This window comes from Acyrthosiphon pisum, chromosome A3, assembly GCF_005508785.2.
Source record: "Acyrthosiphon pisum isolate AL4f chromosome A3, pea_aphid_22Mar2018_4r6ur, whole genome shotgun sequence".
Taxonomy (NCBI): domain Eukaryota; kingdom Metazoa; phylum Arthropoda; class Insecta; order Hemiptera; family Aphididae; genus Acyrthosiphon; species Acyrthosiphon pisum.
The window spans coordinates 18,667,117-18,692,338 of record NC_042496.1 but is presented as its reverse complement, the minus strand read 5'-3'; the positions used below and the strand labels follow the sequence as shown (position 1 = coordinate 18,692,338).

Genomic DNA, 25,222 nt, shown 5'->3' with positions numbered 1-25,222 from the left:
CCCCAATTTGGCGACTATGACTAGCTAGATACTTGGTATAATACTCCGTTTCACGAGAGAAGCCACTCGTTTCGCGATATAACTGATGGTGTTTACTGTTTAATGACCTGGATCACTATTTCCCCTAATCAAACATAGTTTGTAGTTGTAGTGCTTTACAACACTGTCGCCCGTAATGTTTGAGTAAAGGAAATAATGCTCCAAGTCGTTAAATGCCGTCAGTTACATCGTGAAACGAGTTTCTTCTCTCGTGGACCTGAGTATAACTATACTAGGCACCAGCTAGCTTTTTGGTGCAGACTGCAGTTAACTGACGAATAAAACAATAATGGCTGTTGAAATGTCCTCATTTTCAGTATATTATACAATTAATGTATCATGGCAAAGTGGAGTAGTTAGGTTTTTGTGTTTTATTTATTTTTTTTTTTTTTTGGGGGGGGGGGTGATGGACGGGGGTATGGATTTATCAAGTGGTCATAGATTCGAGAGGATACATTGTAACCGCTACAATATGTTAGTATGTTAGGTTAGAATGGAAAAAAATACATAGTACATATAGTACCTATATACTATAGCTATATAGGTATCTACCTACTTAAGATTAAAAATTTGTTAAAACAAAATTCCTATTTCAAATATCTTTATGTGGCATTTAAACATTATTTTTATTTATTACTCATATTATACAGAATCATAGGCCACATCAATAAATATATTTTACAATTTGACATATATTATCAGTATTACCTATCTATAACGCAAAATAAAATCTTATTTTTTTTAGGCACCTATCTCATATATATCTGATCAAATCACTTCATCTGGTGTTATTTAAGACTCGATCGGTAACATGTCAATATTGCCAACCCGTTTAGCCTGTTCTAACTTCTAATAATAAAAATATAATATATTATAGGTACCTAGGTATACTAATATACTTATTAATAATCATATAGGTACCAAGCACTTCAATACAAAATAGGAAAAAATATAAAATATTTAGTTACAGAATCATTCATACTGTTCCTTATAAGTTATAAATGACTTAATCTTTAATTAACGGTATTCTACGGTTGTTAAATAGGTCTAGAATATAGTGATATAGATGGGCACAGCCCTGTATCACGACTGTATACTGGAAGGTCTTTTGACCAAGCCGATCAGCGTTCGATACCGTCTCATTGTTAAAGATGGTTTGCAATGGTAGATGTGCGTATAGTACATTCGGGTGCTTGTTTTCCCGTGCGTGAACCAGGTTGATTTGTATATGTCACCCATGGTAGGAGTGGGTGAATGATGTGTGTACATCGTAAAAACGATTTCATCCGAGAACATTTTTTTCGCGATCTCGAGCTTAAGATCAACAAAAAAAGCTTATTATTTTTTTTTTTACATTCAGTTAAGAAGTCGCAGTGTTTTTAAGTTAAAAATTTTAACTAGCAGTTCCTGTATGCATTTTAGCAATACATTTCGATTTTTATTAGTTTTTTTGAAATTAGTATAAACAATTTCGTAAAAATACAAAGTTTCTTATAAGTAAGTTACATAGGTGCAAATTTTTTTTACAAGCATTTAAAGTTCAAATTTTGAAAGTTTTCAAATTATTTTGTAGTTAAAAATGTATAAAATGTTCAATTTTTATAATTTCAGATTGGAAATACAAAAGAAGGTTTCTCAAAGTAGTTCAATAGTTTCATACTGACACCAAAGTATCTAAAAAAATATATTTTTATTTTATTGACATTTTAATTTCAAATTTGGAAGGAATTAGATATTTCAACAAAGAAAAAATGATTTTTGTTATTTTGTTGTAATTTAAAAATATTATTTGTGGGTCCTTAAAACTTTAAAGACTTTTTAAAGTATATTATTATATTTTAAAAACACAATGACTTTTAAATGCAATGTTCTCCAAAAACGAATACACCTTTGTATACTATACAGGGTGATTTTTTTATCGAAGAACACTCATTATTTCTGAAAGTATAGACTTTTTTAATTTCATACTTTTCTACATTTGTATAACACTTACATTTTTTTCCCCTTATATTTATTAGTCAAACTTTTATCAACTTTTGATTTTCAAATGGCAACCCATAATAAAAAATCTTATAAAATAATAAAACAAGTTTTTTTTATGAATTATAACGTTAAAATTTTCATTTTTTGTTAATCCATTATAGCGAGATACAATGCTATGATAGTGGCTAAGCCCCCCAAAAATGTCCATAGCCTCCCAAACATTTGTATTTTAACAATGTATTTTACAGGCTGCATGTCTGCACTCAAAATGCTAATTTAAGTAATATAAATTTATTTAACATACCTACTTATCTTGTATTCTGGCAATAAAATCTATACTTGTGTTAATATCGTAATATTTTTTTTTTTTAGTGGTCTTGAAATTCTTTATTTCAGTTTCAACAACAAAGGCCATTTGCCTTATCCAAATAATATTTTTATCGTCGTAATATTACTATTTATTATTTTAATATTTTTAATTACAGCATAATTCAATTATAATTCAATAAGTGCTGATACGTATACCAACTGAGATAAGCTCGTATCTGGTATACGGAGTTCCTTTAGATAAATACAATATTAATATATAGTAATTGTTTTGCCGTTAACAGAATTCCGCTCCTACTAAGGAGTCTTTTAGATTCGCGGTTAGCGTAAAACGACTTGCGGGATGTTAGAGACGGGAGAAGGTTACCAAATTTGAAAGATTAAAAATTATTATAGGTACTATAATAGTGATGTATATAATAATATTTCACAAATAAAACTAATTAATAATACATATTTTATACATTACGGTCGCCCCAAGAATAACAAATAACAAAATAATTGTATACATATGTATAATAATATTATGGACACGGTGACTCGTTATACCAAATACGCAGAATTACAATTGAATTGACATAAACTTATATCTTAAACCGTGTAAAAAATATAAATATTAGTGTACCATTGTGCCAACATTAACATAAACAATTTGGACTTACCTAAACTATTATCTGATGATATCGAAATATGTATAGTATTTTACTTATACCCGAGCTTATACCCAACTTAATATCAATATTTATAATTTTAACAATAGGTATATTATTTATTTTTCATTTCTAAAAAGCTAGATTTTTTAAAAATATACTTATATAAAAAAAGGTGGGCAAGTGGGTGTCAGCGTGTCGCTCTGCTGTACAGTAGGTTACAAGTGGGTCACTGTAATGGATGGTGTTAAATTTGAATTCAATGATATACCTAGGTAATATCATTGTATAAGAAAAACGATTTTGAACGAAGATAGTCAGTCAGCCTATGATATAACTAAGTATATTAATTGATGATATTATTGTGAAAAAAGTAATTTATGTATAACCTATTTACGTGGAACCTTGTTTTCAATTTTCAATCCTTAGCAATAAAAGTTGAACATTTTATAAATTTTTAACTATAAAATAATTATTAAATTTTAAATTTGATAAATTTTGTCAAAATTCGTACTTTAAATGCTTATAAAAAAAAAAAGGTGCATAAGTATTTTTAATATTTTTCAACTGCTATTATAACGATATAGGTACAATGTACATATCATGAGCCATGTATTAAAATTTCATGTTTATAAACCCAACAAATAAAATTTATTGATATTTACAGAAAAAAAAACTAAAAAAATTTAAAACTGACAATGTCCGTAACCAGCTCAAAAAGAGTCAAAATATTTTCAAACTTTTATGGCGTATAGAAAATTAAAATATAAACATTCAGTAAAATTGTCATGTATATACAGTAATTCGTTTTTGAAAAACAATAAAATAATAAAAACACTACATGAGAAATCGAGTGAATATCCAATATTGTAAAAATATGAATTTCAAACGCTCATAAAAATTCAATTTGATTTGCTTGTAGACATTTTTTTTTTTTTTTGATAAAGGTAGAAAAACTTATGAGGAATCTTGTATTACATTTTCAAATATTAGATTTGAAAAGAAAAATGTTTATGAATTCTCAACTCAAAATAATTTGCTAATTTTCGTGATTTTTCCGTATTTTGTTAAGATTTGAATTAAATGCTTATACATAAAAACTGTCACTAGGTAAGGATTTTTAATATTTTTCAAGTGGCATTGTAACAATATATTAGGAGCCTTGTATTAAATGAAAATTTCATGTAGGTATATACGTTTATTCATTTTAGAGTTACACCAAAAACCAAAATCGATTTTGTCGAAAACCATAAATTCCCGTTTTACCTTAATTTTTATATGTTGTTATACCCGGCGATTTTGAAAATTATTGGGCATTTTAAATTTTGACCACTTCAAATCCCAATGCGCCAACAATATTCACTTTTCCATCGAACAAGATACTGAAGTTGAAAATCGAAGCATTATTTCGACTACCTACTTATCGTGTACACAGACACTAAAAAAAAAAAAACACATCATTGCAAAATCCATACGTCAATATCATCGTCCTACTCAGAATCTAAAATTATGATAGAAAGAAATGAACCATCATACCTAATTAGTTTTAGTGCAATTTTCATTTGTCGAAATGTTTTATTTTTCTTTGTAAATATCACTTAGCTTAAAACATTAGTATTTTACTTATAAGTTATAGTTTCAAATATATTATTACTATTATTATTTATTATATATTTATATAATTTTATATAATTATTTGTTTAGCTAAATAAATTATGTACCTAGGTATATTTAGCTATTACTATTCTATGCGTAATTATTATTGTCTGTTAGTATATTGCAATATACTATTTAAGGACTAATTATATTGTAAGCCACAGCACAATTAACATAATATGAAAACAAAAATTAATGAGAACCTTAAAAACGATTTCATCTGGTCATGGTTTATAAAGTATAATATTTAAATATAAAGATTAAAGAAAAAATATCTCACGGAATTATTCAACTATTCTAAGCTCTAACTGCAGATAATAGATAAACGATGACAGGTAGGTAAAAATAATTTTCAATATAGACCACACAATGAGCACTAACTAAATACAATTTCGTATCAGAAATCGCACTTAACCCTTAGAATTGAAGATTGAATGATTTTTTTGCTATTTAAGTATTAAACTTGCGTACGCTTACACAAAAAGACAACGTCATTCTTAAATCAATGCATTCGCATTGTTTCACTCAGAATTTAAAACACACATCATTTTAAAATCAACACATTCATCGCTCCGATCAGAATCTAAAATTAATTAAAAAATAACTGTACATGTATATCTTTAATATTTTTTAACTTCCAGTAAAATTAAATTTTTAAGTATTTACTTTTTTGAATGACAACAATATACTTTTTAAATTTATATTCCTAAGCAGAATATTATTCGGACTTCGGGGTATTAATTTTGAACTTTAAAAATAAAATTTTGGACTTGTAGATTATTCGTTATAACTTATAACTAACTTATAAGTATTTTAAGTTTTTATGAGTGGATGATAGTAGTTGACCAAAGGTTTGTAGGGCACCCCGCACCCCTGTTCCATCTCACTCCACTTAACTAAAACTTAAATACATGTAACCTAACTAGTGACACAGGCCGGTGCTTGCACTCAAAATACGTTTCGCGACTGAATGAAATCACAGCACCACATCACGCCACAGTATTATTTTTTTGTAACCCTAAGTATTAAAATAATAAATATTAAATATATTTTAATTATAATTTATTATAGCCTATAGGTACTATTATATAATATAGTTTTAAAAAACCATTTTAATATTTAATAAATAATAATATTATATAAAAATTTTAAATCTTATTTTCTTGACTGCTTTGGAAGTAAAAATTAAATTAAATTTGGCGCGCAATTGTAATACGTCTTTGCATCTATCATAGTTCAGTGTAACCAACAAAACACAAAAATTATGATATGATTTTTTGCGATAATGAATCTTGGGTATTAGGATCACTCATCAGCAATCTTTACAGGATGTGATATTTATTTCATTTTTTATATTGCTTCCTATTATTCGTTTTAACTAGATAATAACATTTTATTTTAATTTATGCTAAATTTAAATAGTTTCAAATACATAATTACGACATAACATGGTTGATAATGTGTCATTAAACGATTATTTTACATTTTTACACACCTATGGGCCCAAGAATTTTCATGTTTAAGGTAATCTAAAAATAGTGAATAGTTAATGTTTATTTAGGTGGAGTCAGAAACAATAAATATTTAAAAAAATATATATTGGAGACTAATTATGTCTTTCACCAAAATATTTTGTAATTTTTTTTGTTTATTGTTTTAGAACAATCTAATGCTAATCAGTTAGTAGTCATATTTTTTTATATAATTCATAAAAATGTCAGATGATGATGACAAGCCACCAGCTCCTCCGGTCCGTCTAACGAGTAACAGGTAGTAATAATAAAGAAATCGATCATTGTGAATTATATATTTTACAATGTATAATAGTTTTAGAGTTGCTCGTGGGGATTCGGTACCAAATTTGGACATTATGCGGCCATTACCAAAAGAACCAGATTCTGACCACAAAAAGAAAACTTCTAAAAGCCGTGTTACAGGTAAACTGAAAACACGGGGTACTGGATCCGAAGATAAACCAGAAATATCTTATCCGACTAATTTTGAACATACCATGCATGTAGGCTTTGATGCACATACTGGCGAGTTTACTGTAAGTATCATTATTCTTAAATGTTAATATATAGGTAGTCATATGAATAAAAAAAAAAAAGCTAATGTATAGTTTAATTTGCACATTATATTTAACATTTTGCTAAGATATGCTTTGCTATGTAGTCAAATTGAAAAATATAAATATTCACAAAACTAGAATTAATCTAACATCTTAATTTTAAATTAATGTTTATAGATATATTGCTACCGAAATGCTGAAATTGATCACAAATTTTATTTCAAAACTGATTTTGTAAAAAATAAATCATAGTTAATGAATTAAATACCTATTAGTAACTTACAAAATGTAATAATAATATAATAAAATAAAATAATATAATAAAACAACTACCTAACAAATTTAGTCATAATTTTCACTTGTGCTTTTTTGTTAGAACGGGTATAAATTTAAAATTATGTAAGACTTCATGTGTAAATAAAAGAGTAAATAATAGAGTATAAATAAAAAATATTAAAATTAGTTTTAGAAAAATTTTCTTATTCTTTTGTTAACATTGTTATCTAATGAGTAATACCTTATAATTTTTTGAAGAGCCTCTGTAAACTGATGCAAAATGTAGTTACAATGTAAATGACTCAGACTTTATACCTAGCATTAAAAAGTACTATAATATAGCTATAATGTTATTGAAATAAATCTTGTAGTATGCATTATTCCTTCCAAGTATAGAAAATAGAATCAAATTAAAAGTTAAAACATTGAGGTCCTAGGTTGAGCTGTTTTGCTATAAATTTAAATGTAATATTTTCTGTTTACTTTTTTTATTTGATAGAATTCTTAAAATATGTAAAACAACATTTTACATTTGGGGAAACATTGATATATAAAACAAATTTAAAGCTTACTTTACCTTATCTGTATTATAAAAGTGCTGGAGTAGTACCTGTTGGTGGTATTTTTTCTCCTCTTTTATTTTATGTTTTTATCTTAGATCACCCTACTCATGAAGATACTTTAGTAGTTGATTACACTGACAACAAAGTAAAATTATTTGAATTTATGAAAACCCAGTTACAACTTCAATTAACATACGAGTACAGTCCTATTTGAATTTAATAGATAATTACATATTACATCAAGAGTTAAAATCAGATTACTACCTCAGTACTAAAACATGATTACTGTCAAAATTTAATAATTAGTAACACTCCAATCTTAAAAAAGAAGATCAGTTATTCTGTTATGCATTTTATGTATGGATACAAATTGTTAATGTCTTGTATATTGTCAATCTAATCTAATTTAATACTTTAACGTAGTATATCTAGAATCAAAATTAAAAAAGCGGGTAAGTGGATGTTGCGCTGCTGTATAATAGGTTACAAACAGGTGACTGTAATGGATGGTGTTAAATTTGAATTCAATAGTATAATATCATTGTATACGATAAACAATTCTGAGCTGAGACAATTTGTCAGTCTAGGCCTTAAGATCTATTATATTATATTTATATTGTTATTATTAATATGGTAGCTGGTCAAGTTGATTTATTATTATTATTTGTTTATTATCATATTTGTATATATTATAATAATATACTTTACAAAATTAAAGTACCAACAAATAATATTTTTATGATATAACACAAGACTAAAATCATTCTTCTTTGTTTAAATATCTAAATATTCAATATTAGTCAAAATTTTAATAAAAATAACTAAAAAAGAAATTGTTTAAAAAAAAAAAATTGTTGGTTACTGAATAGCCTGCACGTTGTGGACCTTGTTTTAAATTTTTAATCCTTAGCTATAAAAAATGAAACCTTTTACACATTTTTAACTACAAATTCATTTTTTAATTTTAAATTTGATAAATTTTGTCAAAATTCTAATTTTAAATGCTTATAAAAAAAAATTGTGCCTGTGTATTTTTAATATTTTTCAACTGCTATTGTAACAATATATCTAAAGCCTTGTATTAAAAGTTCACACTTTTTGATCCAATGAATAAAATTTAATTGTCATTCTTAGGGGAAAAAATTCAAAATTCAAAATGTCCATAAACAGCTCAAAACGAGTAAAAATATTTTAAAAATTTATTGATGTATAGAAAATTTTATATACATTGGTATTTTTCTGTTATCTCTACTACTGCTCGTTGTTGAATTCTGTTATTTCGACTACCATAATACTATCCCTATCCTAAACATTCACTGAACATTTCATGTATCTACGGTTATATATTTTAGAATTACATCAAAAACCAAAATCAATTTTGTGTAAAAATTCCTGTTTTTTCTTGATTTTTTTTTAATTTTTTTTCCAGCTTTTTTAAAACTACTAGGATACATTTTTACTCTCCTAAAAGAAGATGACATACATAAAAAACACATATCTTTGTAAAATCAATATATTCATCACTCTGCTCAGAATCTAAAATATAATTGCTCATGATAATAAATTAAATATTTTTCGAGAGTTTCGTTACGTGATAGGCTTCTTAACTTCTTACTTAAATAAATGAAATTTACAAAACAAAATGAATAAAATATTCAATGAGTGTTTTTGGTGCATTTTTATAAATATATATTTAGAATTATTTTATAATATAATAAATGATAAATATTTTGCATTTTTGGAAACATTGATGACATTTTTAGCACGCATTAATTTAATTCACTCAACTAATACTGATACATAGACAAATGTCTCTAGAATTCTGTGTTTGTTTTCTCTTGTTTCAAGCTGCCATATAAAGTGAGTAACATCAACAGCTTTGTGAGTAGCATAGATGGACATAAAATGTGTTTGGTGTTTTAGTAGTTACAGCATATAATCACATTGCTTATTAATACATTTAGTAATATAATTATTATTGTTGGAAAAATTTAAAAAATTAAGTTATTTATTAATTATTATGGATTTAAATCATGAACTCTTTTTAAATTAAAGGGCCAGTTAAACCGTCTCTGATTAAAGTTAACCAGAGTTTAACTGGCCGAATTTGCCCGGTTAAATATCTGTTATCAGCTGATTAAGCTTAATCGAAGTTTAACCGTAGTCAGTGCAACTGGCCCTAAGTCAATAAGTTATAATTTATAAAAGTATAAGCTAATTAATAATTTCTGAAAAATGTAATTCAATTTTAAAAAATCTTATGATGTGTATACCTATTTATAAACTATATTTTAAATTACTCTTTAACAACATTATTTATTATTTGTATGTTTATAGAGTATATTATTATTTGAGGCACAATCATAATTTTTTACTCAATATTTAATAGTATAACATATTTAAATAAATTGTTTTTGTAAATTTATACATTTTTTTTGTTAAAATGTATTAAATTATTTTATAAAATTAATGTTATTGATGTAGGGTATGCCAGAAGCATGGGCTCGACTTTTAATAACATCAAACATAAGCAAACAAGAACAAAAAAAGAATCCTCAAGCTGTTCTTGATGTGCTTAATTGGTTTGATAACTCCAGTAAACAATCGAAAACTTCCAAGTATATGACCACAGCCACAAATATTGGTAATTAATGAATTCTATGTTGATAGCTTTTTAGAATACTAATTTTACATTTTATACAATTTTTATACAGTACAAAATAGTACTCCCCCTACTGAAGTATTAGTGCGTGGTGCACACAGTGGAGGTAGTTCATCATACTCTGGAGTCAGTAGCAGCCAGCCTTCTTCATCAACAGGTAGCACTAGTCCCTCACTGACTACAACTCCCACAACAGATGAACAAACATCTCCCCCACCACCTGTATCTGTACGCCCTGAACGTACAAAATCTGTGTATACCAAACCAATAGAAGAAGATGAGCCTAGGTCCATCACCCAAGAAGAACCTAAAGTAGTTTCACCGGTTCCACTTCACCGGCCTAGTCAAACTAATGGTATTGTACCAGTATTGGATAAAAATAAAAATAACACTACTGCAACTAGTCGTAAAAAAGTTGCTGATAATGAAATATTAGAACAACTAAAAACAATAGTAACAGTAGGTGATCCAAATAGAAAATATACCAAGATGGAAAAAATTGGACAGGGGTAAGTTACAATTTTGTTAGATTATGTAGAACATATTCTGATTATAAGTTGCTAACCATTATAACTGTTACAGAGCATCTGGTACAGTCTACACAGCTATTGAAACATCAACTGGTATGGAAGTGGCTATAAAACAAATGAATTTAGGTCAACAACCAAAGAAAGAACTAATTATTAATGAAATACTAGTCATGCGAGAAAATAAACATGCAAATGTTGTGAACTATTTAGATAGTTATTTAGTACAAGATGAACTCTGGGTAATAATTTAAAATAATTAAATACATCATAATAGTTATCATAACATATTTAAATTTTGGATGCTGATCAAAAGGATGTTATTAGTTTAACAATGAAACATTATTTTGAGGTCTGAGCAGAGCAATAATTGTAATTGGTTTTACATTGTATTGGAGCAATAAAAATAATCAATTACCATCAATTGGTATTACTAAGGGGGGGGGGAGGTCATCATAAATGTAAAATCATAGATTGACAATTTATTACAAGGTTCATCATACAGGTGGTTTTTACCTGCTATTAAAAATATCAAAACTATATATTAATCATATTTTGAATCATATCATGAAGAAAAATACATGAAATTAGGACAATTAAAAAATAAGAATTACCGATCTTGAATTGCTTACAGCAAAGTGACTTTGTCCAATATTTTTTTAATATATAATATATTCAAGGTAATTTTTCACAATTTCATTTAATGGAATATGTTAAATGTATTCAATCAATTTTTATTGAAGGTTTTTTGCTACGTAATACCTACCCTTATTTACTTTATCGTTAAATTTGTTTGTGAAAAAATTATAGTTCAACATTCAATACTTAGTGGTAAAACTTATTTTTGATTTTATAATCCTAAGATATATTGCTAAAATTGTTGATGTACATATATATCAAATATTAAATATATTAAACAAATGTTTGTTATACAAATTTAAAGGTTAGGTAGGTCAGTATAATAGTGCTTCACAAATTTTATTGGGTTATAGTATTCTCTTTGATACTTCACTCATCAATATTTTAATAGTTTAATGCTTCCATATTAAAATTTACCTACTTCATAAAAAGTTATGCTTATTAAAAATAATTAGAGTACTGTATAAATAATCAAATTAGGTATATAATGAATTTATGTTATTTTTTAGGTTGTAATGGAATATTTACCAGGCGGTAGTTTAACAGATGTTGTCACAGAAACTTGTATGGACGAAGGTCAAATTGCATCTGTATGCCGAGAAGTACTTCAAGCCCTTCAGTTTTTACATTTCAACCAAGTTATACATAGAGACATTAAGTCTGATAACATTTTACTTGGATTAGATGGTAGTGTTAAGTTAAGTAAGTACTTATAAAAATCAAATGTATGACTCTTCATTGTTAAAATTATAAATGATAATTCAAAAAAAATTCAAACACAAATCTTTATTTTTAAAATTTTGAATCCAATACTTATTTAGTTAACCTTGATTATTTTAATTTTCATCAGCTAAATAGTATTTTATTTTCATTTATATTTTACTACTTAAGTAATAGTGACTCAAAAGTATGTTAAAAATGATTAAATTTAAATGTTTGGACTAATTTAATTTAAAATAAATTTATGATTAATGTTTTAATTATACATTTTTAATATTAGCTGATTTTGGATTTTGTGCTCAAATTTCACCTGAGCAATCCAAACGAACTACTATGGTCGGTACACCATATTGGATGGCACCAGAAGTAGTTACACGTAAACAGTATGGTCCTAAGGTAGACATATGGTCATTAGGTATAATGGCTATTGAAATGATTGAAGGTGAACCACCATATTTGAATGAAAATCCCTTAAGGGTATGGAATAAATTATAAATTAACTCATTATTTTTATGATATATTTTAATATAATATAAATATTTATTTAGGCGTTGTATTTAATTGCAACAAATGGAAAACCAGAGATCAAAGAAAAAGAAAAATTATCTCCAATTTTTCAAGACTTTTTGGATCAGTGCCTTGAAGTTGAGGTTGAAGATCGTGCATCAGCCTCTGAACTTTTAAAAGTAAGTTAATGAAATTTGTATTTTATTGATTCATTAGACGTTTACATTCTATAAGGTTAATATAACATACATTATTATAACAATTATTATAAGTTAATGTTACTTTTAAATTAATTTATTAATTTATCAATTATTATTTGTAACAATTAAATCTTATCAAAAATGGATGTTTCTTAAATGTAGTGAACCATTGAATAAACTTCCAAGCTGTAAATTGAATTTCTCAATATCTCAAATCACTTAAGGCCTTCATATTTTAATGTAATTGAATTGATCATATCAAAAATACCTTACTTGAATTTCCATTAGTATTTCAATAATTTGGTGTGAGGGTGGAAGTTATAAAATTGACTATTGAAGTGCATGTAAAGATTTTCAGCTCCGTTCGTTGTTCTTGGGCTATTGTTTAGTTCACTAGCCTATAATTATCGCTCAAAATGAGCATCAGAATCAATATGATTATTAGATTCAGAGCGATTATGTTATTGATTTTACAATGATGTGTTTTTTTTTTTTGTGTCTGTCATCATGGTTTGGGGCAGCGATTTTCTTCAACAGTATCTTGTTCGATGGGAAAATGAATCTAGTTGGTGCATTCGGGAGGTCAAATTTTAGAATTCTCAATAGTTTTCAAAAGCGCCAGGGAAAACAACATAAAAAATAAGGAAAAACGGGAATTTTTACGGAAAATCGGTTTTTGACAAAATCGATATCGGGTGTTGGTTTAACTTATAAACAAATGAACGTTTTCAATGGTTGTTTAAACATATTTGCATTTTCTATACACGATAAAATTTTCAAAATATTTTGTTTTGTTTTGAACTGTTTAGGAACATTTTTTGTTTCCAATTTTATTAGTCTTTTTTTCTATGATTGTCATTAAAACTTTATTTGTTTGGTAAATAAGCTTGAACATTTAATACAAAGCTCTTAATATATTGTTACAATGCCACTTGAAAAATATTAAAAATCCTTAATCACAGTTTTTATTTATAAGCATTTAAAGTTCAAAACTTGATAAAATACGGAAAAACCACGAAAATTAGCAAATTATTTTGAGTTGAGAATTCATAAACATTTTTCTTTTTAAATCTAATACTTGAAAATGTAATATTAGATTAGATTGCTCATAAGTTTTTCTACCTTTATCAAAAAAAAAAAAAAATGTCTACAAGCAAATCAAATTAAATTTTTATGAGCGTTTGAAATTCACATTTATACAATATTGGATATTTACTCGATTTCTCATGTAGTGGTTTTGTTATTTTATTGTTATTCAAAAACGAATAACTGTAGATACATGAACATTTTACTGGATGTTTATATTAGCATTTTCTATACACCATACAATTTTGAAAATAATTTGACTCTTTTTGAGCTTTTTACGGACCATTTCAAATTTTAATTTTTTTGTTTTTTTTTTCTATGAATATCAATAAAATTTTATTTGTTGTGTAAAAAAGCGCTAATATTTAATGCAAGACTCCTGATATATTGTTACAATGGCAGTTGAAAAATATTAAAAATACGTCTGCACAATTTTTTTATAAGCATTTAAAGTTCGTATTTTGACAAAATGTATCAAATTTAAAATTGAATAATTATTTTGTAGTTAAAAATTTATAAAATGTATAGCTAAGGATTGAAAATTTAAATAAGATTCCGCGTAAATAGGTTATATATAAATAACTTTATTCACAATAATATCATCAAATTTACTTAGTAATATCATAAGCTGACTGACCGTTTTCACTCAGAATTGTTTTTCTAATACAATGATATTATATCATTGAATTCAAATTTAACACCATCCATTACAGTGACCCACTTGTAACCTACTGTACAGCAGAGCGACATCTACTTACCCATCTTTTTAAATATATAGTCTGGAACTTCATTAGAGTATAAATAAGGTAAACCAAAAAAGTATTTAAGCCACCTTCCAATTTCAGAATAATTTTTCGAATATTCTTTTAATAACACTTTATTTTTTACAAACGCCTGAACCAACTTTGTGCTCTTTCAATTGACGGGTGTTCAATTTTTTATAAATAATATTGATCGTGTATGGGCAGCATAAAATCCCTTGAATACCCAAAACTGTACCTACCAACTGGTTTTGATTTTTCACTATTTTGTGCGCAAACAAGTTGTCGTAAATTTAAAATATATATTAATATGTGCGCAAACGAGTCTCCACTAATTAAGTTATTGGTGATGTCAGTAAATTCATAATTAGTTAGGCAAGTGTTAATAAATCTAAACCGCTTTTTCTTTCAATATATTGTCTAAAATAATAAAATTTGCACTTGAATATTTTATTCATGTTTTGGTAAATCAAAGTATTTTAGTTAAGCCTCTTTAATTAAACTTGTATTAAATAGTCTTAATATCAAAAACTGTTGGAAAAAATCTATAACTTAACACTGTCATAAAATAAAAATAAAAGTTTCCTGTTATACAAAATTAAACCCTCTTAGAAATGATGGTCAACATTTTTTGAACTACAGTTAAGGTAATTTTTATTAATTTTTAAGTCTTGATAATAAAATTGTTATTTAGTAGTTTAAAATGATGATTATTATTTATTATTTTCTTTCTAAATTATTGTTGTCTTACATGAATAATATTTATATTTTTAAATTAAAAATTTGAAGGATTATAAATACCTAATAAAATATGTTAAAATAGTTTTTTATTTTTTCTCTCTAAATTATATACTATAATAATAAAATTTATCTTTTGATGAGAACTGTTAGGTTAATAATCTAGAACAGTGTTTCTCAACCTGGGGGTCGCCAACTTATTATTTAGGGTCGCGTACGAATTAAAATTGTGTGTATTATATGTATCTGTAAATATTTAGTATACATTTTGTTGATTAAAAATAATTATAATACTATTTATTGTATAATTATATATAGTATCTTATTTTATGCTGTGTACAATGCGCAGTAATTTTTGTATTGATTATTAATAGTATTTAAAAAATATATATGTAGGGGGTCGCTAAAAAATTGAAATTCAAAAAGGGAGTCGCCACAGTAAAAAGGTTGAGAAACACTGATCTAGAACACAATTCATAGGTGTTATCAATTAAAATCATTTTACAGTTATTTCACATGATTTATAATATTTAGTTGATAGCAAAAAAAAATGTTTTAAGATTAACTTTTACCAATATTTGATAACTTTTAACCTTTTTTCATATTATTGAGAATCTATTTAATAAAAAACAATATTTGTTAATTGATAAAACTATGCCTGAAGTACCCAATTCAATTAAAAGCAAAAATTGGTTACCTGTTAAATTATTTAAATATTGCATATACCTTAGAATCTAACATTTAAAATTATTTATGCAATGTGTGTTTTATAAATTGTTTACAGCACCCATTTTTGAAGCTTTCCAGACCTTTAGCCAGTCTGACTCCTTTGATAATGGCAGCGAAACAAGCTGCCAAGGGTCATTGATACTTATGGTCAAATATTTGGTTTAAATCCAGCCATATTATTTTATGAAACAATGTCAACTATAAATTGTATTGATTGTTTTATTATTTTATACTTATGTAACATTAATTAACAATTATTATTAGTTATGATCAGAAATAATGTTTAAATACATTCTATTTTTTACATATCTTCAGCCTGTGGTGCTTTATCTTCTTCTTCTCTTTCTAAAAACATTTTTAACATGTATTATTGTACAGTCATTTTTTGTTATTTGGTAATTTAATTAACATTTCAGACTATGTGTTAAATCACCATTATTTCTGACATAATAAATAATATGTACAAAAGTGTTTAACACACTTTTAGTACATAAACATTTTATTTATTTTATTTTTAGGTATTGTTTGTGAGTTTTATTTATTTATAATTTTAATTGTTATATTAATAGTATTTTTATTATTTATTCTCATCTAATCAAAGCTTTATTATATATTCCGTACTGAATTACATTTATATAATATATATTTTAGATTTATTCAATTTTTAAAATTAAGTTTTATTTTATTGAAACCTTAATTTTTTATACATGCATGTATAATAATATCTATATTACATATATTTATAGAAATAGATAATTTGTAATGTTAAATAAACACCGGACGTTCGATAACAGCAGGACATTAAAGTGAAATAATCACAAACACAGATGTCTGAACTTTGTGTATTTCTTAAATATACCCAAAGCCTTAGCACTCATTAGCACACAATATTGCTCAACAGGTCAAAAGGGAACTGATATTTAGATTAATATAATTTTTATAATTAATATTTTAGACAACTGGAAATGATTGTTGTTTTAATATTATATTTATCCCAGTAATATTCTAAACAAAATATATATTTTGCAATATTATTAAAATTATATTATATTATTAGTGTTAAAACAATGTTCTAATGAAATAAAATACAGTGCATTCATAAATAATAATTGTTATAAAACAAAGCTCATTGCTAAAGCTAAGATTTTAATAATGTTTTTCTAGTGGTAGCTGGTCTATTACAAATTTATTTTCTTATTGAATGGATTTATACCTAATTTTATTTTTCATTTTTATGAGTTTTTGGGCATTTTTCAAGTAGATTTGTTATTTACTCCCTCAAAAAAAAAAAAAAAATAGTTTGTTAACTCTACATTTATATCCAAATATACATTAGGTATCAAATGTTCTATACATTTATCACAATTTGTCAGTTGTCACAACTATCGATCGACACTCCTCAGTCCTCGAAAAATCAGCGTAAGTGGTCGTCATACACTGTAGCTTGCACAAACACACAATACCAAGCACTTACCTACTCAGTGTTAGGGACAAATGACAATAACTGTTTCACTGCCTAATATTATTTGATTCAACAAATTCAATAAAAATTCATTTGATTTCAAGGTTCTAAAGAATTACATATTTAGGTATATGTATTCTACTATCAATGCAATCTATTAAAACTAATCTAATCTTGCATTAGAAATTCAATATAACTAGCCACTAGGTGATAAAATCGATACGGGCCAAAAGGCTATAATATATTATATTTCTTTCTGGGTACTTAATACTTTCATGTACACAAATCATTAGCATCTTCAAAACAGGTGGATAATTTAACATGTATTTTGTATTATTTCTTAACTACTCAAATGAGAATTTGGACCCCATTGTATTTGTCATTCGACTCTGAAATGGTAGGTACTTACACAAATAAATAATTTGTTATAGCAAAATAAGAAGGTAATATTGTAACAAATTTATGTGTTAAGGTCATATTGTCGTTGGCACAAATAGCAGGGTGGGGTAGGTTATCCCCTTACTGGTGTATAGACCCCCCCCCCCCAAAAAAAAACCTGATGATTTTACACCACATAGGAATATATGAAAAAATGTTCACCTCAATATCAAAATCTTCAGCTGTATTAAGTCATATTTTAAAATTTAATTAAGTATTATGGTTGTAGACTTTTTAGGTTGAAACTTGGTTGAAATTAGTTAATTAAGATTTATTATTGTTAAACAAATAAAAAACTAATGTTAGGAAAAATGAATCATTTTTAATATACCTAATCTATTAGATACAGAAAACATTATTATCATAGATAATTATGTTATTATGTAGATTGTAGGTACTTATTTGTAAAGGTGGGCATTAACTAGTTAAAAAGTTATATTTTTTTAAACTTATTAACTTAACAAGTTAGTTCATTTTCTAATCAACTTATAAACTTAACTAGTTAATCGACAGTTGAAAATTTGAAATAACTTAACTTTCCCCAGTTTATTTTAAAATAATCCATCAAGTCAACATTTTTGAAATTTTTCGTTTTTATGGTTTTATACGTAGGTAAATGGTAAATATATTAATACTAAAATAAAAATAAAAATAATCCAATAAAAATATTTCTGTTATTTTTCTTGATAAAATAATTTTGTTAATAGATATATTTTAATAGATTAGATAGGCATAATATTACCTATATGACCTTAAATTGCTATTTGATAGAAAAAAGATAATATTTGTTAAATTATTAATTGGGATGTGTTGGTCGGTAAACATTTTAAATATCTAATAATCATGTACAGTAAAATAGGTGTACATACACTGTACATTATGTTGAAAGTTCAATAAAATTGTTTAATCTAATTTAGGAAATTAGAATGAACATATTTTTACAGGTCCACATAATATTTTTTAAAAAAATGATGACCTTTTTTTACTGAGATAAGTTAAATTTTTTTCCATATAAATTTTTAACTCATATAGTTAATTTTATGATTGGTTAACTGTTAACTTGTAACTTATCGATCTTGTGTCATCATAAATAAACTAAGCTTAAATATTTTCATTAACTTCGCACACCTTTGGTTATTATAGTTATTACACTGGTCTTTTAAACAATCTTTTTCGACAAAAATAATAATTCATTGATTATTTTTATCATTACCTACATTTTTGTTTCAGGTTATAAAACTGTGCCATTTGTTAACATTTATGCGGTATTTTTATTTAATTTCAAATACCTACCCACTTAATTTTAAAATACTGATTTTACTACATTCCAGCTATGACAGTTGTCTCTGGGTTCTATTAACGTTTAGACTCTAGGGCAAATATGATGTGCAATCGGGTCGATGGTGACTCGCAAGCACAAATAGTGTGCACGATTAGAGGGAAGTCATCGAACTGGTGGTATAAACGATTTATACTAACTTTATAGGATGTCTGTGAATAAGAGGCGTATAAATCTGTTTTTTTACTAGGCCGATTCTGACCATAGCTATGCCGATCTTTTACATTATTAAATATATATTTTACATTGTGGTGCGTCATCGCAAGTGTCCCCTTCAATATACGTTTTTTTTCTTATTATATATTTGCAGCTAAAGTTTAGGTGGAAGGTTCCATAATTCGAACCCGACAAAACTATATCAATTGGTAATTGGAGGAGGAATAATATTATGAATGATGTAGGTATTCGTCTTAAAACACATATACACAGCTGCAGCCACGCTGGGAACACACAAACTGACAATATATGGATCATAGATAAGGTTTGAAATAATTTAATATACCTACCTATTCATTTGAAATGGAAACATGAATCAGCGATATGAATAGCATGTATACATGCTATAGAGTATTAAACTTGAGTTCGGGAAGCATGCATTGGACTTTGAACTTGTACACAAATTAACGGTTGTGTAATTAGCATTTAGCTATAATAACAACTCGTAAACGTAGGTACGGTGATTGATTATAACATATCGATGAATGGTAAATTCAACCGAACAGCAAACCATAATATAACAGTATAACATTTTATTATTATTCCATTCACTAGGTAGGTATCTATATAAAAAAAAACAAGCGCATAATATGTATTAAATACACACGCACGTATGGTGTATCAATCATCGTCGAAATGTCGGTGCATCGCATAATTACTTACGTCTTTTTTTTTTTTCATTAGAAAACGAATAGGCTTATAATCTGTAAAAATTAATAAATTTAAGATAGAATACACAAAGACAGGGCTTGAGTAAAGGAGATGTCCGTTCAGACATTCCTTCTAATTTTAGGGAGTTGGTAATTCAATTTGAGAAGGTGTTCAAAAGTCCGAGGTCTATATGTGGTAGATATATATGTACCCCAATTACCAATGTGATTCTTTCGTCACGGTGGATCTAGTATTTTAGCTACCATGGTACCTTAGTCTCAGTATCAAATTAATTGTTAAGAAATCATCGCTCGAGTCGGGTCCCAAGTATTAGGTGTTAGCACCTGGAAATTAGTCTCAGGTTCTACACTATAGTTGGTTCCCCAATTATTTTAGGTATTTCACTATAGTAAATTCGAATCAGATGCAAAAAATCAAAAGTGCCCATTTTCTATGAATGGAAGGGACCGTGTTTTGCTGTTTTTTACATCGGCGACCCTTAAATTGCGTCCGGGTGTTTTCGGAGGCAATTCGAGTATACCCGAACGGTCCATTCGAATCGCCTTCCATAGCATACCTAGATTATTAATTAATATATCGATAGTTTTGCCTATATATACCCGACTAAGAGTAAAATGTTTTAGGCATAGGTATACGGAAAGCTCAGGGGGTACCTGCAGCAGCCGGGGCATACGTAATAGGTTACAGTGAATTTTGATTTCGCACGTCCCATATGCATTCCCATCAACCCGATGACCCGATGCAGCGGACATGCAGCAAACTGCAGCCCAGGGTATGCCGTATACACACACGTACATTATAACAATAAAGGCACACGATAAGATTTGATCGGATCAAATTTATACAATATATATGTGAGGGTAAGTACTCTGTGTACTCTGTCACGTCATCTCACAATAATTACGATCGCAACGAGTGCAGCTTGCACAAAATATATTTATTTATCACCGACGCAGCTGCAGCGGACGGTCGGCCGCGAGTCTACCGGAAGTCGCCGCGAGTCGGTCCGTTTGCAGAGGTTCGGACCGCGCGAGTCGATGGCTGAGCGGGGTCATTGGTACCCGTCCGGCTCCGTGTGTGGGCATGATCCGCGATCGGAACGCTCACACGAGTGATATAGATTAATATTTACGATGATTACGAAGGCGGAATACAATAGTAATAATATAATGAAACAAAACACGATAAATATATGTAATTGATTGCGTACAAGCGGCGCGCGGTGTGGCGCGCACACATACGGTTTTTGATTGTCGAACGCGCGCGCCGGCGATTTTTTTTCACATTGGCGCGGACCGCCGTACCGATTGCACGTGTCGCCTCGCGCGCTTTACCGCAACGTCGCCGTCGCATACACGCACGTCCCCGCATAGGCCTACTGCTGCTTGTCCAAGTGCAGCACGCGTCCCACATATCTGCGCGCGCCGCCCGCCGTGTTCATATTATATTTACCATATTGTTTTGCGGCTTGTGTTTGCTCGTCGCCGTCCCATGCACGGCCCGAGTAGCACAGTGGCCTGCGCGCTGTGGTTGACATGCGTAGCGCTACTTCTGGCGGCCGAAGGGGCCGCTCCGGGGGCCCGCCGTCACGATAGACGCGTCCGGCCAGGGTCGGCGGTGGCCGCGGACCGGTCCGCCAACGACGCCGCCGGCGCCGCGATGGACGTCGACGACTACGACCGCGACAACTACGACGAAGACTACGAAGACAGCGGAGATTCCCAAAAGCGGCCGCCACCACCGCCGCCGCCGCCACCACCGCCGAAAACGTCTGCGTCACTCACCCCCGACCACCGTACGATACTTTTGTCGTATTACAATAATATATTTATATCGTATGGTACAACGAAAAATGTCACGGGCGTTCCTCTAAAAGACACAAAACCATAACATTTTCCGTTTAATATCGTTTTAATACTACCCTGTGAATAGGTAGGTAGAAATACAACGTGAAATTTCCAAAAAATTATTGTCTTTAAAACCTTATGATTTCCGAATATTAATGTACGTACGACTTGCCCAATAGAGTAAGCAAGTTTTATTTTTTGCTTTCCTGTATAATTTAGAAAAAATGTGATTTTGTGACTTGATGACAGAATGCCCGTGACATATATATGCGCTACATGCGCTTTACAGAATAAAATATACTGCCCTTGGGTAGTATAGTCGCATAAACGGTCGGACAGCCTTCTACGAAATTTCAGGAAAATTCTTAACGTATTACGTAAGCGCAGCCATACATTCATTAAAATTGTAATTTGTATGAAGATTTCCGTAAATGTCTACTGAGGCGTGTTTAAGGGGTGGAGGCAGCAAATTTTTTCGGGAGCTTTTTTTCGAAAACAGATCTGCAATGATTTAGGCTGCAAAATATTTTTTTAATATCTTAATATAAAGCTATAAGGAATAGCTATTTCGTGCAATCAATCTCCACATTAAAGAAATATTAATTTTTAATATATGTTTACTATTTTATAAATAGATAAAGCATAAATTAATACATTTTAAAATTTGCTTTGATTATTTTGTTATCACGGGTACTTGATACCTATAGATTTTTATACTGCATGATACTGCTATTACTATATCTCATGTGTTGTAAGTTTTTTACGGGTGAAAAAAATTTCTATTGTAAAAAAAACAAGGGGGAGGGAGAGGGCATTAAAAAAATGTGTACCCAGGGCAGCAAAATCCTAAATACGCTACTGTGTATGTGTCTGAATGTCTAATATTATACATACGTACCCACACGGCACACAGGATTATTTTGTCAAACTTTTGAGAAATCCTAGGAATCCTGAAGACTCCTCTATACATAAAACATTATCAGCCCTCCTCCCATAACAAAATCCTGGCTACGCTGCCGCATGGCAAAGATGCGATTACCTACTTCCTAGTATATAGGTATTTGATGTTCCGTTTCATGCACTTCTTTGTGGTACCTAGATTGCATAATATTCGTATATCGTATATTGTATATTATTATAGGTACCTACTTATGAGTTATGACACTTATGATTTTATAATTCTGTTCACCACGAATCAGGATAATAATATTATAATGTCATAAATCAGAATGTAAATATTTGATAGCAAAAATTAGGTATATTTGTGGATATATACCCAGGGCCGTCCCAACGATTTGCGGGGCCCGGGGCAGAGTAAAATTGCGGGGCCTAAAATGTCATTATCGCACGTCAGTTGCATATCGCATATGGGAGCTATACTCCCCAAATTTGAAACTCAAGTGTGCGCAAATAATCTTAACAAATATAGTACCTTGCACCTACAATGACATGAATAAGTAAATTAACTAATAACGCACCATGTCATATAATCAAACTTAATATAATATAATAAATAAAAGTTATCAAAAAAATATTGACAAAATAAGACCACAAATATAAAATATAGCAATAGGCACAATATTGCAATGTAAAAATATATTAAAAATTAACTTTTCTACTCTTTATATCCACGAATTGATCAATAATATCATTATAATATTTTAATTGGTCAGCAATTTCTTTTTCGATAGAGATTATAGCTAAATTGGTGACTTTTTCTTGTGACAACATGCATCGGAGATAGTTTTTTTATTAATTTCAGCTTTGAAAAAGATCGTTCTGCTGAAGCAGTAGTTACAGGCATAGTTAACAATATTCTTAATACTATGGACACATTGCAGTAAATGTCATCAACGCTATAACTAAATATTATTTCTGGAACTTTTAGTTGTGACGTATCTTCTTCAATAATCTCACAAAAATGACCATTTATATGTTTATTAATCAATTAACCATTTATTAATTCATTGAACATTTCTCGACCATTTATATCATTTGTGTCACCAACTTCTAACAAATTTTGAATATCCATACAATTTTTCATTAAATCATCTTTATTCATTTTAGAAATATTTCTAAAATTTTATAATTTATAAAATATAATAAAATATAAATACTATAAATAACATTTTATTGTTCCATTCAACAATTTTACATGAAAAAAAAAAATGATATGTACATTTTTTTTTTGCTCGTCAACTTGACCTTTTATTGTATCTATGAAAGCGGGGCCTGTCCAATTGTGGCGAGAGCGCGGGGCCCGGGGCGTGGGCCCCGCTCGCCCTGCCCTAGGGACGGCCCTGTTTCCAAAAACTGTTTTTTCAGAAATAGTGATTATCTGTTATAAACGAACCGGACAAGTTAGGACTTATGGGTAACTTTTTAAAATTAAATATTTATTTTTAGAAAAGGAAACTGTTTGAGAAATAAAAAATATTAAATTATTCGATCAATTTTTTAAAGTTTCTTCGTTTTGTTTTTCTGCTAAACGTATCATTTCCGAAATTATACGTTTTGAAAAAAAATATGGTTACCAATAGTTCGTTTCGTAAGTTTTTTTCAAAACGTATTATTTTCATTATTTTAATTTTATATAGATTTTATAAAAATATTACAATAATTTTTTCTATACTTGACATCAAGACGTAACAGTTTGAATATGTTTTAGATATACAATAAGCACATGGTAAATATTTATTTATATCAAACTCAATAAAACAATAAAACAGCTTTGTTACATTTAAAATTTAGTATATGATTATAGATGGTTTTTCGAGAGATCATACTAAATATATAATAATGTATGATAATAAAAATATGTAAATATAATAATATATATGCCTACCATGTATCAAAAAAAATTTAAGAATTAATGAGTATTCTTCATTTTAATTCTTTACAAAATGCAATGAATCATGATAACAATTAACAACTAAATTATATAATAAGCACGTGGAAAATATTTATTTTTATTAAAATAAATAAAACAATAAAACAGCTTTGTTAAATTTAAATTTAGTATATGAACATATAAGAGTCATACTAAATAGGTACATATATTATTGTATATTATCCGCCATAAGCTTTGCTCGCTTAGATTGCAATAATATAGAT

At 28.2% G+C, this 25,222-nt stretch overlaps 2 protein-coding genes across 4 annotated transcripts in view; both read left to right on the top strand.

The window, feature by feature from the left end:
* Nucleotides 1-5,986: 5,986 nt before the first annotated feature.
* On the top strand, nt 5,987-16,962 carry LOC100160077 (serine/threonine-protein kinase PAK 2). 3 transcript variants are annotated; one of them, XM_008189090.3, is made up of 11 exons: nt 6,010-6,179; nt 6,316-6,425; nt 6,483-6,705; nt 9,414-9,425; nt 10,050-10,209; nt 10,280-10,736; nt 10,810-10,996; nt 11,903-12,095; nt 12,394-12,590; nt 12,662-12,799; nt 16,190-16,962. In XM_008189090.3, the coding sequence occupies exons 2-11, from the start codon at nt 6,370-6,372 to the stop codon at nt 16,271-16,273; spliced, it is 1,707 nt and encodes a 568-aa protein (XP_008187312.1). In that variant the 5' UTR covers nt 6,010-6,179; nt 6,316-6,369; the 3' UTR covers nt 16,274-16,962. The 3 variants fall into 3 exon arrangements, with proteins under 3 accessions (XP_008187313.1, XP_008187312.1, XP_029346984.1); XM_029491124.1 differs by having other exon boundaries at nt 9,414-9,446; XM_008189091.3 differs by lacking the exon at nt 9,414-9,425 and having other exon boundaries at nt 5,987-6,179.
* Nucleotides 16,963-21,530: 4,568 nt separating this feature from the next.
* Nucleotides 21,531-25,222, top strand: part of LOC100164192 (collagen alpha-1(I) chain) — a 28,801-nt gene continuing 25,109 nt past the window's right edge. The window contains exon 1 of the mRNA XM_001942728.5: nt 21,531-22,056. Within this exon, the coding sequence (XP_001942763.2) occupies nt 21,753-22,056 (304 nt within the window). The 5' untranslated portion in view covers nt 21,531-21,752. The remainder of the gene's footprint in view (nt 22,057-25,222) is intronic.

Excerpts from the sequence above, each read along its gene's own strand:
- LOC100160077 (XM_029491124.1), top strand. The coding sequence starts at position 6,370 with ATGTCAGATGATGATGACAAGCCACCAGCTCCTCCGGTCCGTCTAACG. Across the intron at positions 10,737-10,809 it reads ATGGAAAAAATTGGACAGGG|AGCATCTGGTACAGTCTACA; the intron begins GTAAGTTACAAT and ends TAACTGTTACAG. Across the intron at positions 12,800-16,189 it reads CAGCCTCTGAACTTTTAAAA|CACCCATTTTTGAAGCTTTC; the intron begins GTAAGTTAATGA and ends AATTGTTTACAG.